The following is an 11,595-nucleotide window of genomic DNA, read 5'->3' as shown; positions in this document are numbered from 1 at the left end:
TGGACTTTAAACACGTCTACAAATAACTTCACAGTAACACCTGGATTTGTGTTGGACTGAATAACTGGGGACTGTAGCCTAAAAGAGTTGACACTTCAAAAGACCATCACTGTACAGAATAGGGAAACAGAAAAAGATGATTTCTTAGTGACTCCTTTGAGTTCCTAGATCAAACCATGCCTGAACACCACACTACCTCTGCACTTTCCAGAAACTCAGCCTTTGGCATCTCAAGCTGTGTCTTCTGTAACTTCCAACCCACAGTCCTAACTGACACAAGAGGGACCCAAAACAAGGTGGACTACTTTCTGACCACACCTCCCAAGAAGGATTGCGTTCCAGTCTGGGTCCCAGATAGTGCGAAACACATTGTCACCCACCAGGGTGAATACTAGGGTGGTCAACGCCACTCAGAGGAAGATGTTTACTGAACATGTGCTCTGTGTTGGCCCCGAACTCCATGCTCTGGTCATGGACGCAGAGGGGACACTTGCTTTGCACATGGGGGATGGGTAAACAAACAGCGGGCAGCCAGAGTGCACAATGCCATGTGGCAGAGCAGAGGACAGTGCGGGGCCTGTGGGAGCCCGTGCAGGCATCAAGGACCCACTCCAGCCTCTGTGGGTCAAGGCAGGCTTCCCGAAGAAAGCGATATTTCAGCTCTGTCTGGAAGGGTGACAAGCAGCAAACCAGGAAAACTAGGTGAGGGAAAGGTGCCCCAAGAAGAGGGAATGGCATATTTGAAAGGTAAAGTGCCCTGGTTATGGTGACAATAAGCCCTAGTGAAAGTTAATACTGTGTGATTTGGAGCAAGTCACTTAACCTCTCTGAGCCTTGGTGCCCTCAAGTGATGAAAATAGAATAAGCGCATTAACACTTGCCCTGGCCTCGGAGCAAGGCAGCAGGTCCAGAGCTAGCTATCATCATCACCATCACCATCATCACCAGGAAAGGACTGGCAGGAAAGGATGGCTGGATACCTCAGACTGCGTTCCAGGCCTCAGGGAGCCAGGGAAGAATTTGAAAGCGGGGCTGACAAGAGTGGATTTCTGCTCCTGTGAGGGGAAAGGACTCTAGGCAGCGAGACATTAATCATGATGCAATTGTGAGAAAAGCTCTTGAAGCCACTTTCATGGAAAAGGGTCCAAGATACGGGGATGTTGGCTCTGAAAGAGAGCTGACTCTGTCTGAAGGGACAGGACTGAGTGCTTGGGAACAGACTGAGGAATGAGGGCGGCCTTGGGATCACTCTGGGGCTGTTCTGTGGAAGAAGGTACCAGAGTTCTAAGAAAAGGAGGGCAGCACCAAGGAGTCATCACAACTCACCTTTACCTTGAGAAGAATTTGCATTAGCCAGAGCTGCCCGGAGCCTGGAGAGTGGCTCTAGCAGGCAATGAGCTCCCCATCCGGGGTGGTATGCAAGCAGAGGCTGGATGTGCACTTGGTGGGGATGTAGAGAAAGAAGCTCAAGCACCACGCAGGTTGATGGAGGTCAGTTCCAAGTTCCTTAATCTGTTATTCTACTGAACCCCAGGAAGATAGTGTGGTAATTTCCTACAGCTGCTGTAACAAATCACCACAAACCAAGTGGCTTTAAACTACACTGCCTATCTCACAGTTCTGGAGGTCAGAAATCCATTCTGGGTCTCACGAGGCTAAAATCAAGGTCTGAAAAAAAATCAAATCAAATCAAGGTCTCGGCGGGGCTGCATTCCCTTCTGGGAGATGTGGGGAGAATCTTTTTCCTAGTCTTTTCCAGCTTCTAGAGGCTTCCTGCATTCCTTGGCCGTGGCCTCTTCCTCTGTCTTCAAAGCCAGCAGAGCAAGACCTCCCAAATTCTCTCTCGCTCATGCACCACGCCGGCCCCCACCTCCACGCCCGTCCCACTGCCCCACAGCATTCCTCACCTGGCAGATGGAGCCTCTGGAAGTTCACTGTCTCTCCATCACCCCGTGTGCTGTGGAGACTCCCTGCCTCTTTCCTCTCACCCACAAGGACAGCAACTCCAAGTCTATCACTCACTGTTTCATCCCCACTGTCCATCGCAGGCCTGCACACTGCTGACTGTCATCAAATACGACGTGTCCAATGAATCAACAAGAATTCATTCAAAGAAAATGACTAGAATCTGCTCAGAGTCACCTGCTCATTAGCTCTGGCTGTTCAGCTCTCCTGGCATAACGAGGTACCGAGATGGGGCCCACGCTCCATCTAACACACAAAAGGGGTATGGGAGAAACCTCTGGAGAAAGACAAGACTTTAATTTGTAGGGGAATTCCCACCTGTATTTTTTTAAAGATTTTATTTATTTATTCATGAGAGACACACAGAGAGAGGCAGAGACATAGGCAGAGAGAGAAGCAGGCTCCCCATGGGGAGCCCAATGCAGGACTCGATCCCAGGAGCCCGGGATCACTCCCTGAGCCAAAGGCAGATGCTCAACCTCTGAGCCACCCAGGCGCCCTTCCCACTTGTATTTTTAACGTTCACCTTCCAGATGGAGCAGTCTGATGTGGAAGGAGAGGTGGACGTGCTGAGGCCAGGGCTGCAGAGCAGGGATCGGCGAAGGACGTGGTAAGCGGAACACGCACGCGGGGTCCCCAGGCCGCCCGCACCCAAGGCGGGGGTCTCCGGCAGCCGGGGTGGGACTGACTCGGCTGCGCTCGGTGGGTTCCTCCGGGGCTGGCGCCTCGCTCCAAGTAACAGGATGAACCCCCATCAGCTCATCTCAGCCAAACCTTCCTTGCGCGTCTGCTCTGCCCTGCCAGCTGTGGGGCCTTGAGCCAGGAGGTGAGAAAGGAGAGGTAAGGGACGGAGATGACAGCCGGTTCGCTCAGAGTCTGGAGCTTGAGGCACAGCGGAAGCCTCTGCTTTGCCCAAGAAGCTCCAGCAACAACCACACACAGTGTCCCGAGGGGGACAAGCCCGATCTCCCAGCAGCATGTTTATCGCGACTTCAAACGCACAGACAACTCCTGTTTTCCAGCAACATCCCCTCCATCTGAATGGTCCGAGGATTTGTTTTGGTGCACAGCCTTGTTTTTTCTTCCCTGTCCTGAATTTGAAGCTCCTTCGGTGAGCCCATCCAGAAGCCCTGGAGCATTTCAAAGCAGACCTGGCATCCCTGGCCGGGTGAGCTTGTCCGCCTGGCAGGCCCACGCCCTAGGCTCCTCCACGGAGGGAGTGAGGAGACTCCTTCATCCAGAAGAAAACCACCTCTCTGTTTGCTGCTTGCCCGCCTCCCAGCACACATAGTCCTGCCCTGTCCGGAGGGTGCCCGAGAGACTGTCCCCAGGTCATCTCGATAAAGGTGTTGAAAGAACAGTCTCACCTGCCACATGGGGCTGGGGGGTGGGCATGGCTGTGATTCCTGTCCAGGGCTTTAACTCCAGAAAGCTAGATAAATAAAACATCAGGTCTGGAAGGGACCAGGGTGACGCTACTCTGTTTATGGACAGGGGATGTGCGGGCACCGGGTCAGGATAGGATTTCTCAGGGCAGACACGGCAGGGAGAGGCTGGAGCTGGACACAACACTCCTTTCTACCCTCCCTCGCAGCCGGAGCGGCCTTGGAGACAGACAGACACAGGCCCACATTTATGTTCCTCATTAGCCTTGTGACCTCCATCCGTTTCATGTCCCCCGAGACCTTCTGCTTCCTCAACTGGGAGATGGGACAACCCCGCTCACTTGATGGGCTTTCTTCAAGCTCATGGCGTTTGTGACAACAGCTGGTATTGCTGTCACAGAAGTGGTGTACAGTGATGCTCAGTGTTGAGTAAGCCCCTGCCTCTCTCTGGCAGCTCCTTCTCTTGCTTGAGCAGCCCAAGGACCCCAACTCATCTCTGACTGCAAGGGTCTTGCCCTTCACAGGGGCTTGGAAGGGTGGATGAGGACAGGGCACAAAGTCCCATCTGAACCCATTCACCTCCAGCTTTGTGACCTTGGACAAGTTACTGGAACTCTCTGAGCTCTCTGAGCCTGTTTTCTGTGGCAGCTGCCTCACAAGGACACTTGTGGAAATGGAGACGGTGACATTAGCTCAGACAGTGACATTAGCTCAGTGTCTTTTATTCATCACCACGGGCCTCTGAGCTAGGTGCTCTCATCATCCCCACTTCACATATAACGAGAGAGAGGAAAAAGCCAAGGAACCTGCCCAAGGGCATCACCGAAAGTGGGCAACCATGCACCGCACTGCGCATCCAAGCAGAGGGCTTATCTTTTACCTGCTTGTCTGTACAGGAGCACTGCCTGCAGAGCCTAGTCACCAGATGAGCTGTGCATTTTGAAAACCATCCCTTCCCTTGGGTCTGTTCTGTACCCAGGCCTGTGCAGGGGGCCTAGCTTGGGGGGTGCCCACACCTTCCCCCAGCCACAGGCTGGAGCATGAGCCCATCTCCGGGTACAGAGACACAGCTGCTCAAAGGGAAGACGACTGCCCAAGCTCCTTCTGGCTGGTCATTGGTGGGTGGGTGTTGACACCCTGCTGTGTGACCCCAAGTCCTGGATCACTGGTGCTCAGTCCATCACTTCCAGTGTCTTCCCTTCCCCTCTACTTTGGCTCTGGTTTTACCCCATAGTCCTCATTCTAACTGCAGAGCCTGACTGCCCACCCCTCATCCATCCTTGTCTTCCTCTCGTCCCCTGCTCCCTCATCAACTGATCCTACCATTTCTGGAAAGCCCCTGCCAAGAGAGAAACTTCTGTTCAAAGTGTGGGAGAGGAAGGGCCCCCCTATCCCCAGTCCTTTCCAGGTATCCTACACACCCCCAGACAGCCCTTCCTCTCACAAAAAGGGGGAGGGCTTCGGGTCTGAAAGGATCCAGTGTCCTGGCCAGGTGGGTGTGCTCTGATGGCCTTGGCTGGGCCCCACAGGAAACGGAGGAGGCGTGGAGGACCACCCCCAAGCTGCTGCTTAAAGGGGCGCCCGCCAGGCCAGCGGGACGCAGTGAGGCTGCCTTTGCACCATGATGCCCCGGTTGCTCTGCCTGCTGCTGCTGCTCCTGGCTGGGTCCCCCACTGCACGGCCGGCTCCCCCGACCTGCTACTCCAGGATGCTGAGCCTGAGCCGGGAGGTCACCGGTGACTTCCAGAACCTGCAGGCCACAGAGCCCTCGGTGAGTCCCCTCCTGCTGCCCTCTGCGGGCCAGGAGCTTCCGTGCAGACCCAGTTCTCCAAAACTTGCCTTTGGACCAGGAGAAAAAAAAACAACAACAGCACTGTTTTTCTTTTCTGGTCAATGTTAAACTCAAGGGTTTGCATTTTATTCCCATCCTGAGTATGATAACAATGGCTTGCATCCTTTTTTATTTTTTTTATTTTTTATTTTTTTATTATTTTTATTTATTTATGATAGTGACAGAGAGAGAGAGAGAGAGAGAGAGAGAGAGAGGCAGAGACACAGGCAGAGGGAGAAGCAGGCTCCATGCACCGGGAGCCCGACGTGGGACTCAATCCCGGGTCTCCAGGATCGCGCCCTGGGCCAAAGGCAGGCGCCAAACTGCTGCGCCACCCAGGGATCCCCCCCTTTTTTAAAATACAAAGAAAATCTATCAGGGACATCACAATGTCTTGCCTTTGTTTGGAACTTGCCAGCAACAACCAGAGGATCTGTTGTAAAATGTAAAATTAAAACAAAAAAAGAACTTCCCCAAGGAGCCTGGAACTCCGGAGTTAAGGAGGAATACAGAATTAAGTTGATTCTCTTCATGAGCCTGGTGATTATGAGTGTGTGCTAAGGGGTGACCCCCAGAATGGTGCCCACCCCTGATCACGACAGGACCCTGGCACACTGCCCAGCCCCTGAATCTCAGCATGTTCGAATGTGAAAAGGCTGGTATAGCGCCCACCGCCCGCTTCGGGTGTCCTGAGGGTAAAGGCGAGAATGAGACACAGCCTGCACAGTGCTGGGCAGGGGACACCCCAGGAATGTTAGCACTGTTAGCACTGCCCTTTCAACAGGCAGACGCAGGCTCGGGGGGCAGGTCCAGAGGGCGTCTCAGAACTAGAACCCAGGCCCCCTGGCTGCTTATAGAAACGAATGAATTAAACTTCATTAAAAGCTTTGATCCAATCCAAGGCACCTGGGTGGCTCAGTCGGTTAAGTGTCCAACTCTTGATTTCAGCTCATGTCATGATCTCAGGGTTATGAGATGGAGCCCCGTGTCAGGCTCCCCTCTCAGTGGGGATTCTCTCTCTCTCTCTCTCTCTTCCTCCGTCCCCCTCATCCCCTTAAAAAAGTTTTGATAAAATTTAAAAGTGTCTCTTCACCTTCTTGTAAGCGCTTCAAACAAAATGTAGTGCTTCTCAGATGTGGGGTTATGATACCCTGACACCTTTTCTTTTCTTTTAAAGTTCAAATAATGTGTGCTTTTTTCCTAATTATAAAAGGCATACATAGTAGGCCCCCCCCCATATCCGTGATTTCATAGCAGCTGTGAAGCAGATGAGCCCCCTCCTGACATATGGTGAGATCAGTAGTAGCCTAACCCTACATCACAGGCCTACATCATTCATCTCATCATGTGGGCATTTTATCATCTCAGATCGTCACACGAAGGGTGAGTACAATGTAGGAAGAGTTTTGAGAGAGAGAGATCACAGTCACATAACTTTTATGATAGTATGTTGTTATAACTGTTCTATTTTATTAGTAGTAGGTTTTGTTAATCTCTTACTGTGCCTAATTGATAAACTAAACTTTATCTAGGTTTGTATGTATGTTTGTGAACAAACATACTAAATATAGGGTTCAGTATGATTTATGGTTTCGTGCATCCACTGGGGTCTTGGACTATATCATATCTCCCACGTATAAGGGGGAGACACTGTACTTTATAGAAAACAAGGTTGGAAAATGCACAAAGGACAAAGAAGAAAACAAATATGACTTGCCATTCTCCCACCTAGAGGTGACTGCTGCTGTAACATTCTGGGGGAGAGTATTTCAGTTTTCTGACTTTGCACAGGTATTCAAATCCATATGGGTGTATGTGTGAGTGTGTGTGTACACGCGTGTAAGTGAATCAGCTCAAGGGAGGCCCTGGGCCTGTCTGGCTGTTGGAGGGTGGCAAAGAGCCTTCTGTGACCAGCTGAGGGTGCATTCCTGTGTGTGTCACTGAAACCCATGTTTCTTTCTGCAGGAGCCGTGTGTGAGATACTTGCCCAGGCTCTACCTGGATATACATGTAAGAGGGTCTTCCTGTCTGGGGAGGTGGGGGTGGAGTGGAAAGAGAGCCCAGGGCAGAAGGAGGCAGGAGCCCCCAACTCCCATCTGTCCGGCCACTGACCTCCCCCATGACGCCCTCTCTGCTGTCCACTCCCAGAATCACTGTGTGCTGGCCAAGCTGCGGGACTTTGTGGCGTCACCCCAGTGTTGGAAGGTGGCTCAGGTGGACGGCTTGAAGGACAAAGTGCGGAAACTGTACACCATCATGAACTCGTTTTGTAGGAGAGTGAGTGACATGCCTGAAAATGCCTTTCCTGCTTGTTATCAGCCAAGATGCTCAGGGCTTTTAGAAGAGGAAGGCTGAGGGCAGGGGGTGGGTGGTGTGGGAGATGAGGAGGAGGAAGAGGAATGTTTTGGGGTGCTTCCTACCATTATCACCCTTGGTAAGTGATGGGCACTCAGGACAAGGCCTTCCCTTCCATGGCTCATACTGGTGTGGGGATAACACACAGGACCACATGCTAACCATGTAAGACAAACATTATGGGGCACCCAGTGGCTCAGTCGGTTAAGCATCTGCCTTTCGCTCTGGTTGTGATCTCAGGATCCCTGAGATCCAGCCCCACGTTGGGCTCCCTGCTCAGCCAGGAGTATGCTTCTCCCTCTCCCTCTGTGTTCTCTCTCTTTCTCTCTCTCTCTCTTTCTCTCTCTCTCTCTCTCTCTCTCTCCAAACAGACCTCAGATCTTGTATGTTTTCCCGCTTACCTGATGGGAGTAACTGGTCACCTCTCTGAGCCACTGTTCCCTCATTTGTGAACTGGAGACATAATTATACCCACCTCATGCCATCCTTGGAAGAATAATAATACTAAGTATATCCTGAGCATGTGTGTGTGTGGTGGGGGGCTATAGTAAGTCCCTAGATCCTAAAAGCCCTAGCAGAGTGACCACACATAGAATTCCTAGCACCAGGCATGGCCCAGAGTAAGTCATCGGGATAAATAATTAGCTATTCAGTTTAATTTATTTGCTCATGCATCAAAGATTTCTTATAAATTTCCTCCCCCACCCATTTCCCTCTCCCTTGGTCTGCAGAGGGAAAGCAGGAAGAAGATATAATTATAATAGAGTATAATTTATATTTATAGGGGTGCCTGAGTGGCTCAGTGGTTGAGTCTCTGCCTTTGGCTCAGGTCATGATCCTAGGGCTCGAGTCCTGCATGGGGTTCCCCATAGGGAACCTGCTTCTCCCTCTGCCTATGTCTCTACCTCTCTCTGTCTGTGTCTCATGAATAAATAAAACCTTTTTTAAAAAAATTTATATTTATAATGCAGTATTAGGTCATGTTCTACAGGAATGAGAATATGTGGCCAGTTCTCCTTGGGAGAGTAAGGGACGGGAAGTTTTAATACAAAGGGAAAGAACCAAACAGTCTGTAAAGCTAACCAGGAGTCCCAGAGTTGTGCATTGTCTCTGGGCCACATTCAGTGATATTCTCACTTATTGCACATCTTTTTCAGGATTTGGTGTTCCTCTCGGATGACTGCAATGCATTGGAATACCCAATCCCAGTGACCACCATCCTGCCAGACCGTCAGAGATAGGGCATCTGGACCAGAGAGAGAGCCCCAGGGGACCACAGTTATGTCACTTGCCCAGAGGCGGTGGGCTAAAGCCACGCCCCCCACCAGGCCTCCCTGTTACTATAGCATCAGAAACTGTCACATCTCTCCCCTTCCGGAGAGCAGGGCTTGCACTCTTCCCCTAGAACCTACTTTGAAGGCAATTAGAAGCTTTGTTTTCATTTCCCCCTGGTATTGTCTTGCCAGGATGGTTAGGTACACAAGGACGCTTATTAGATCACTGAGAAGAAAAAGCCAAACCCGCTTCTCTGGTATGAACATCTAGTTTGAGAGCAAGCAAAACAGTAGGCTTGTATTAGTGCTTTAATGGAGTACTGGTAACATTTTTCTTTCTTGATAGGAATCTGCTTATATTTAGCCAGGCTTCTATTTCATACCCTCTCCCACTACAAACTTTCCGTGCAGTTACCTTTCATTTTTAAAGCAATTTCACTGCTAAATATAAATTGTATTTGTGGGGTTCATAGTTATATAATGCTGAAGGGAACCACTCTTTCGTTGAAAGGTGATAAAAGTTAAATAAAGACTGTCTCCACAGTAAGAAACGTGTGTTGAGCTGTGTCCAATATGTGTCCAATATGGATATGAGTGTTGATTTCACACACGTTCTAAAAGTCACTGCTCTTGGTAAGATGAGGTTTTCTCCCTCTTCCCATCAAGCGCAGGTGGTTCTGAGTCTGTTTCAACCCATCTGCATGAATATCTGTCCTTAAAGCATTGGGAGATGCTCCCATTTATATTTGAGGGCAGACCATACCTTATATCATATCCATGGGCTGTGCAGTGCCCTGGAACTTCCCACAAACACCAGGTCACTGAGGTTTTGATTGGTCCACAAGTAACAAAAGAAAAATAAACACGTGAGACTACACGAAACTAAAAAGCTTCCACACAGCACAGGAAACCATCAGTGAAATGAAAGGCAGTTATGGAATGGGAGAAGATACAAACCATACATCTGATAAGGGATTAATATACAAAATACATAAGGAACTTCTGTAACTCAATAGCAAAAAAGGAGAAGAAGAAGAAGAAGAAGAAGAAGAAGAAGAAGAAGAAGAAGAAGAAGTCATTGACGACAAGTAATCCAATTTAAAAAATGACAAAAAAATGACAAAACACACACACACACACAAAAATGACAAAGGATCTTAATAGACGGTTTCCCAAAGAAGACATACAAATGGCCAAAAGGTATATGAAAATATCACTAGTCATCAGAGAAATTCAACTTAGAGCCACAATGAGACATCACCTCATACCTACCAGGATGGCTTTTATCAAAAAGACAACACATGTAAGTGTTGGCAAGGATGTAGAGAAAAGGGAACCCTTGTATACTGTTGTGGGGAATGTAAATTGGTACAGCCATAATGGAACACAGTGTGGAGGTTCCTCAAAAAATTAAAAATAGAGACTCCTGGGTGGCTCAGTGGTTGCACATCTGCCTTCAGCTCAGGCATGATCCTGGGGTCCAGGATCGAGTCTTGCAATGGGCTACCCACAGGGAGCCTGCTTCTCCCTCTGCCTGTGTCTCTGCCTCTCTCTGTGTCTCTCATGAATAAATAAAGTCTTTTAAAAAATTAAAAATAGACGTATCAGATAACCCAGCAATCCCAGGATATATAGCTGAAAGAAACAGAATCAGTGTCTTGAAGAGATGTCTGAACCATCATGTTCATTACAGCCTATTCTCAAAAAACCAAGATATGGAAACAGCCTAAGAGTCCACCCGTGGATAAATACATAGAAAATGTGATATGTGTGTGTATTTATATATACAATGTATATAGGTTTGTATATGTACATATACACGCACAATGAAATATTATTCAGCCATGAGAAAGAAGGAAATCTTTCCATTTGCAAAGACATGGATAAACCTTGAAGGCATCATGCTAAGTAAAATTAACCAGACAGAGGAAGTTAAATACTGCATGATCTCACTTATACGTGAACTTTTGGAGGGAGGGGAGGTTGAATTCACAAAAAAGAGAGAGTAGAATGGTGGTTACGAGGCACTGGGGTGCTGAGGGAGGTGGATAGATGTCAGTCAAGGGGTACACGACTTTAGTTATAAGATGAATAAGCTCTGAGAATCTATGGACAGCATGGTGAATGAATCTAGTTAATAATACCGTATCGTGGGCATTCCGGGTGGCTCAGAGGTTTAGTGCTGCCTTCGGCCCAGGGTGTGATCCTGGAGACCCAGGATCGAGTCCCACGTTGGGCTCCCTGCAGGGAGCCTGCTTCTACCTCTGCCTGTGTCTCTGCCTCTCTCTCTCTCTGTGTGTGTCTCTCATGAATAAATAAATAAATAAAATCTAAAATAATAATAATAATAATAATAATAATACCGTATCATAGAACTTGAAATTTGCTAACAGTAAAACTTGTTTTACTTACACACACACACACACACACACACAGGAACTCTGTGAGGTGATAGATGTGTTAATTAACTGAATTGTGGTAAATATTTTGCAAAGTAGAACAGATGTAAAAATAACATATTATATATTTTAAATACATCCAATTTTATTTGTCAGTTACACCTCAATAAAGCTGAAGAAACAAAACAAAAGAAACAAAATCCACTCTTCTTGTAAGGGCACCAATTATTGGATTAGGGCCCACCCTAGTGGGATATGACCTCATCTTAATTCAATAACATCTGCGTAGGGCTTATTTCCAAATAAGATTACAGTCACCCATTCGAGGGGTAAGGGCTTCAACATAACTTTTTGAGTGATACAATTCAACCCACAACCATCCTTCT

At 48.6% G+C, this 11,595-nt stretch overlaps 1 protein-coding gene across 1 annotated transcript; it reads left to right on the top strand.

Moving 5' to 3' along the window:
- Nucleotides 1-4,922: 4,922 nt before the first annotated feature.
- On the top strand, nucleotides 4,923-9,361 carry CYTL1 (cytokine like 1). The gene is made up of 4 exons (XM_025437807.2): nucleotides 4,923-5,121; nucleotides 7,147-7,191; nucleotides 7,330-7,458; nucleotides 8,694-9,361. Exons 1-4 carry the CDS (start codon nucleotides 4,972-4,974, stop codon nucleotides 8,775-8,777), a joined length of 408 nt encoding a protein of 135 aa, XP_025293592.1. The 5' UTR covers nucleotides 4,923-4,971; the 3' UTR covers nucleotides 8,778-9,361.
- Nucleotides 9,362-11,595: the final 2,234 nt, after the last annotated feature.

The sequence above is a fragment of the Canis lupus genome, chromosome 3, assembly GCF_003254725.2.
Source record: "Canis lupus dingo isolate Sandy chromosome 3, ASM325472v2, whole genome shotgun sequence".
NCBI classification, from domain to species: Eukaryota; Metazoa; Chordata; class Mammalia; order Carnivora; family Canidae; genus Canis; species Canis lupus.
Note: the sequence above shows the minus strand (reverse complement) of the source record. Positions and strands in the feature narration are given on the sequence as shown.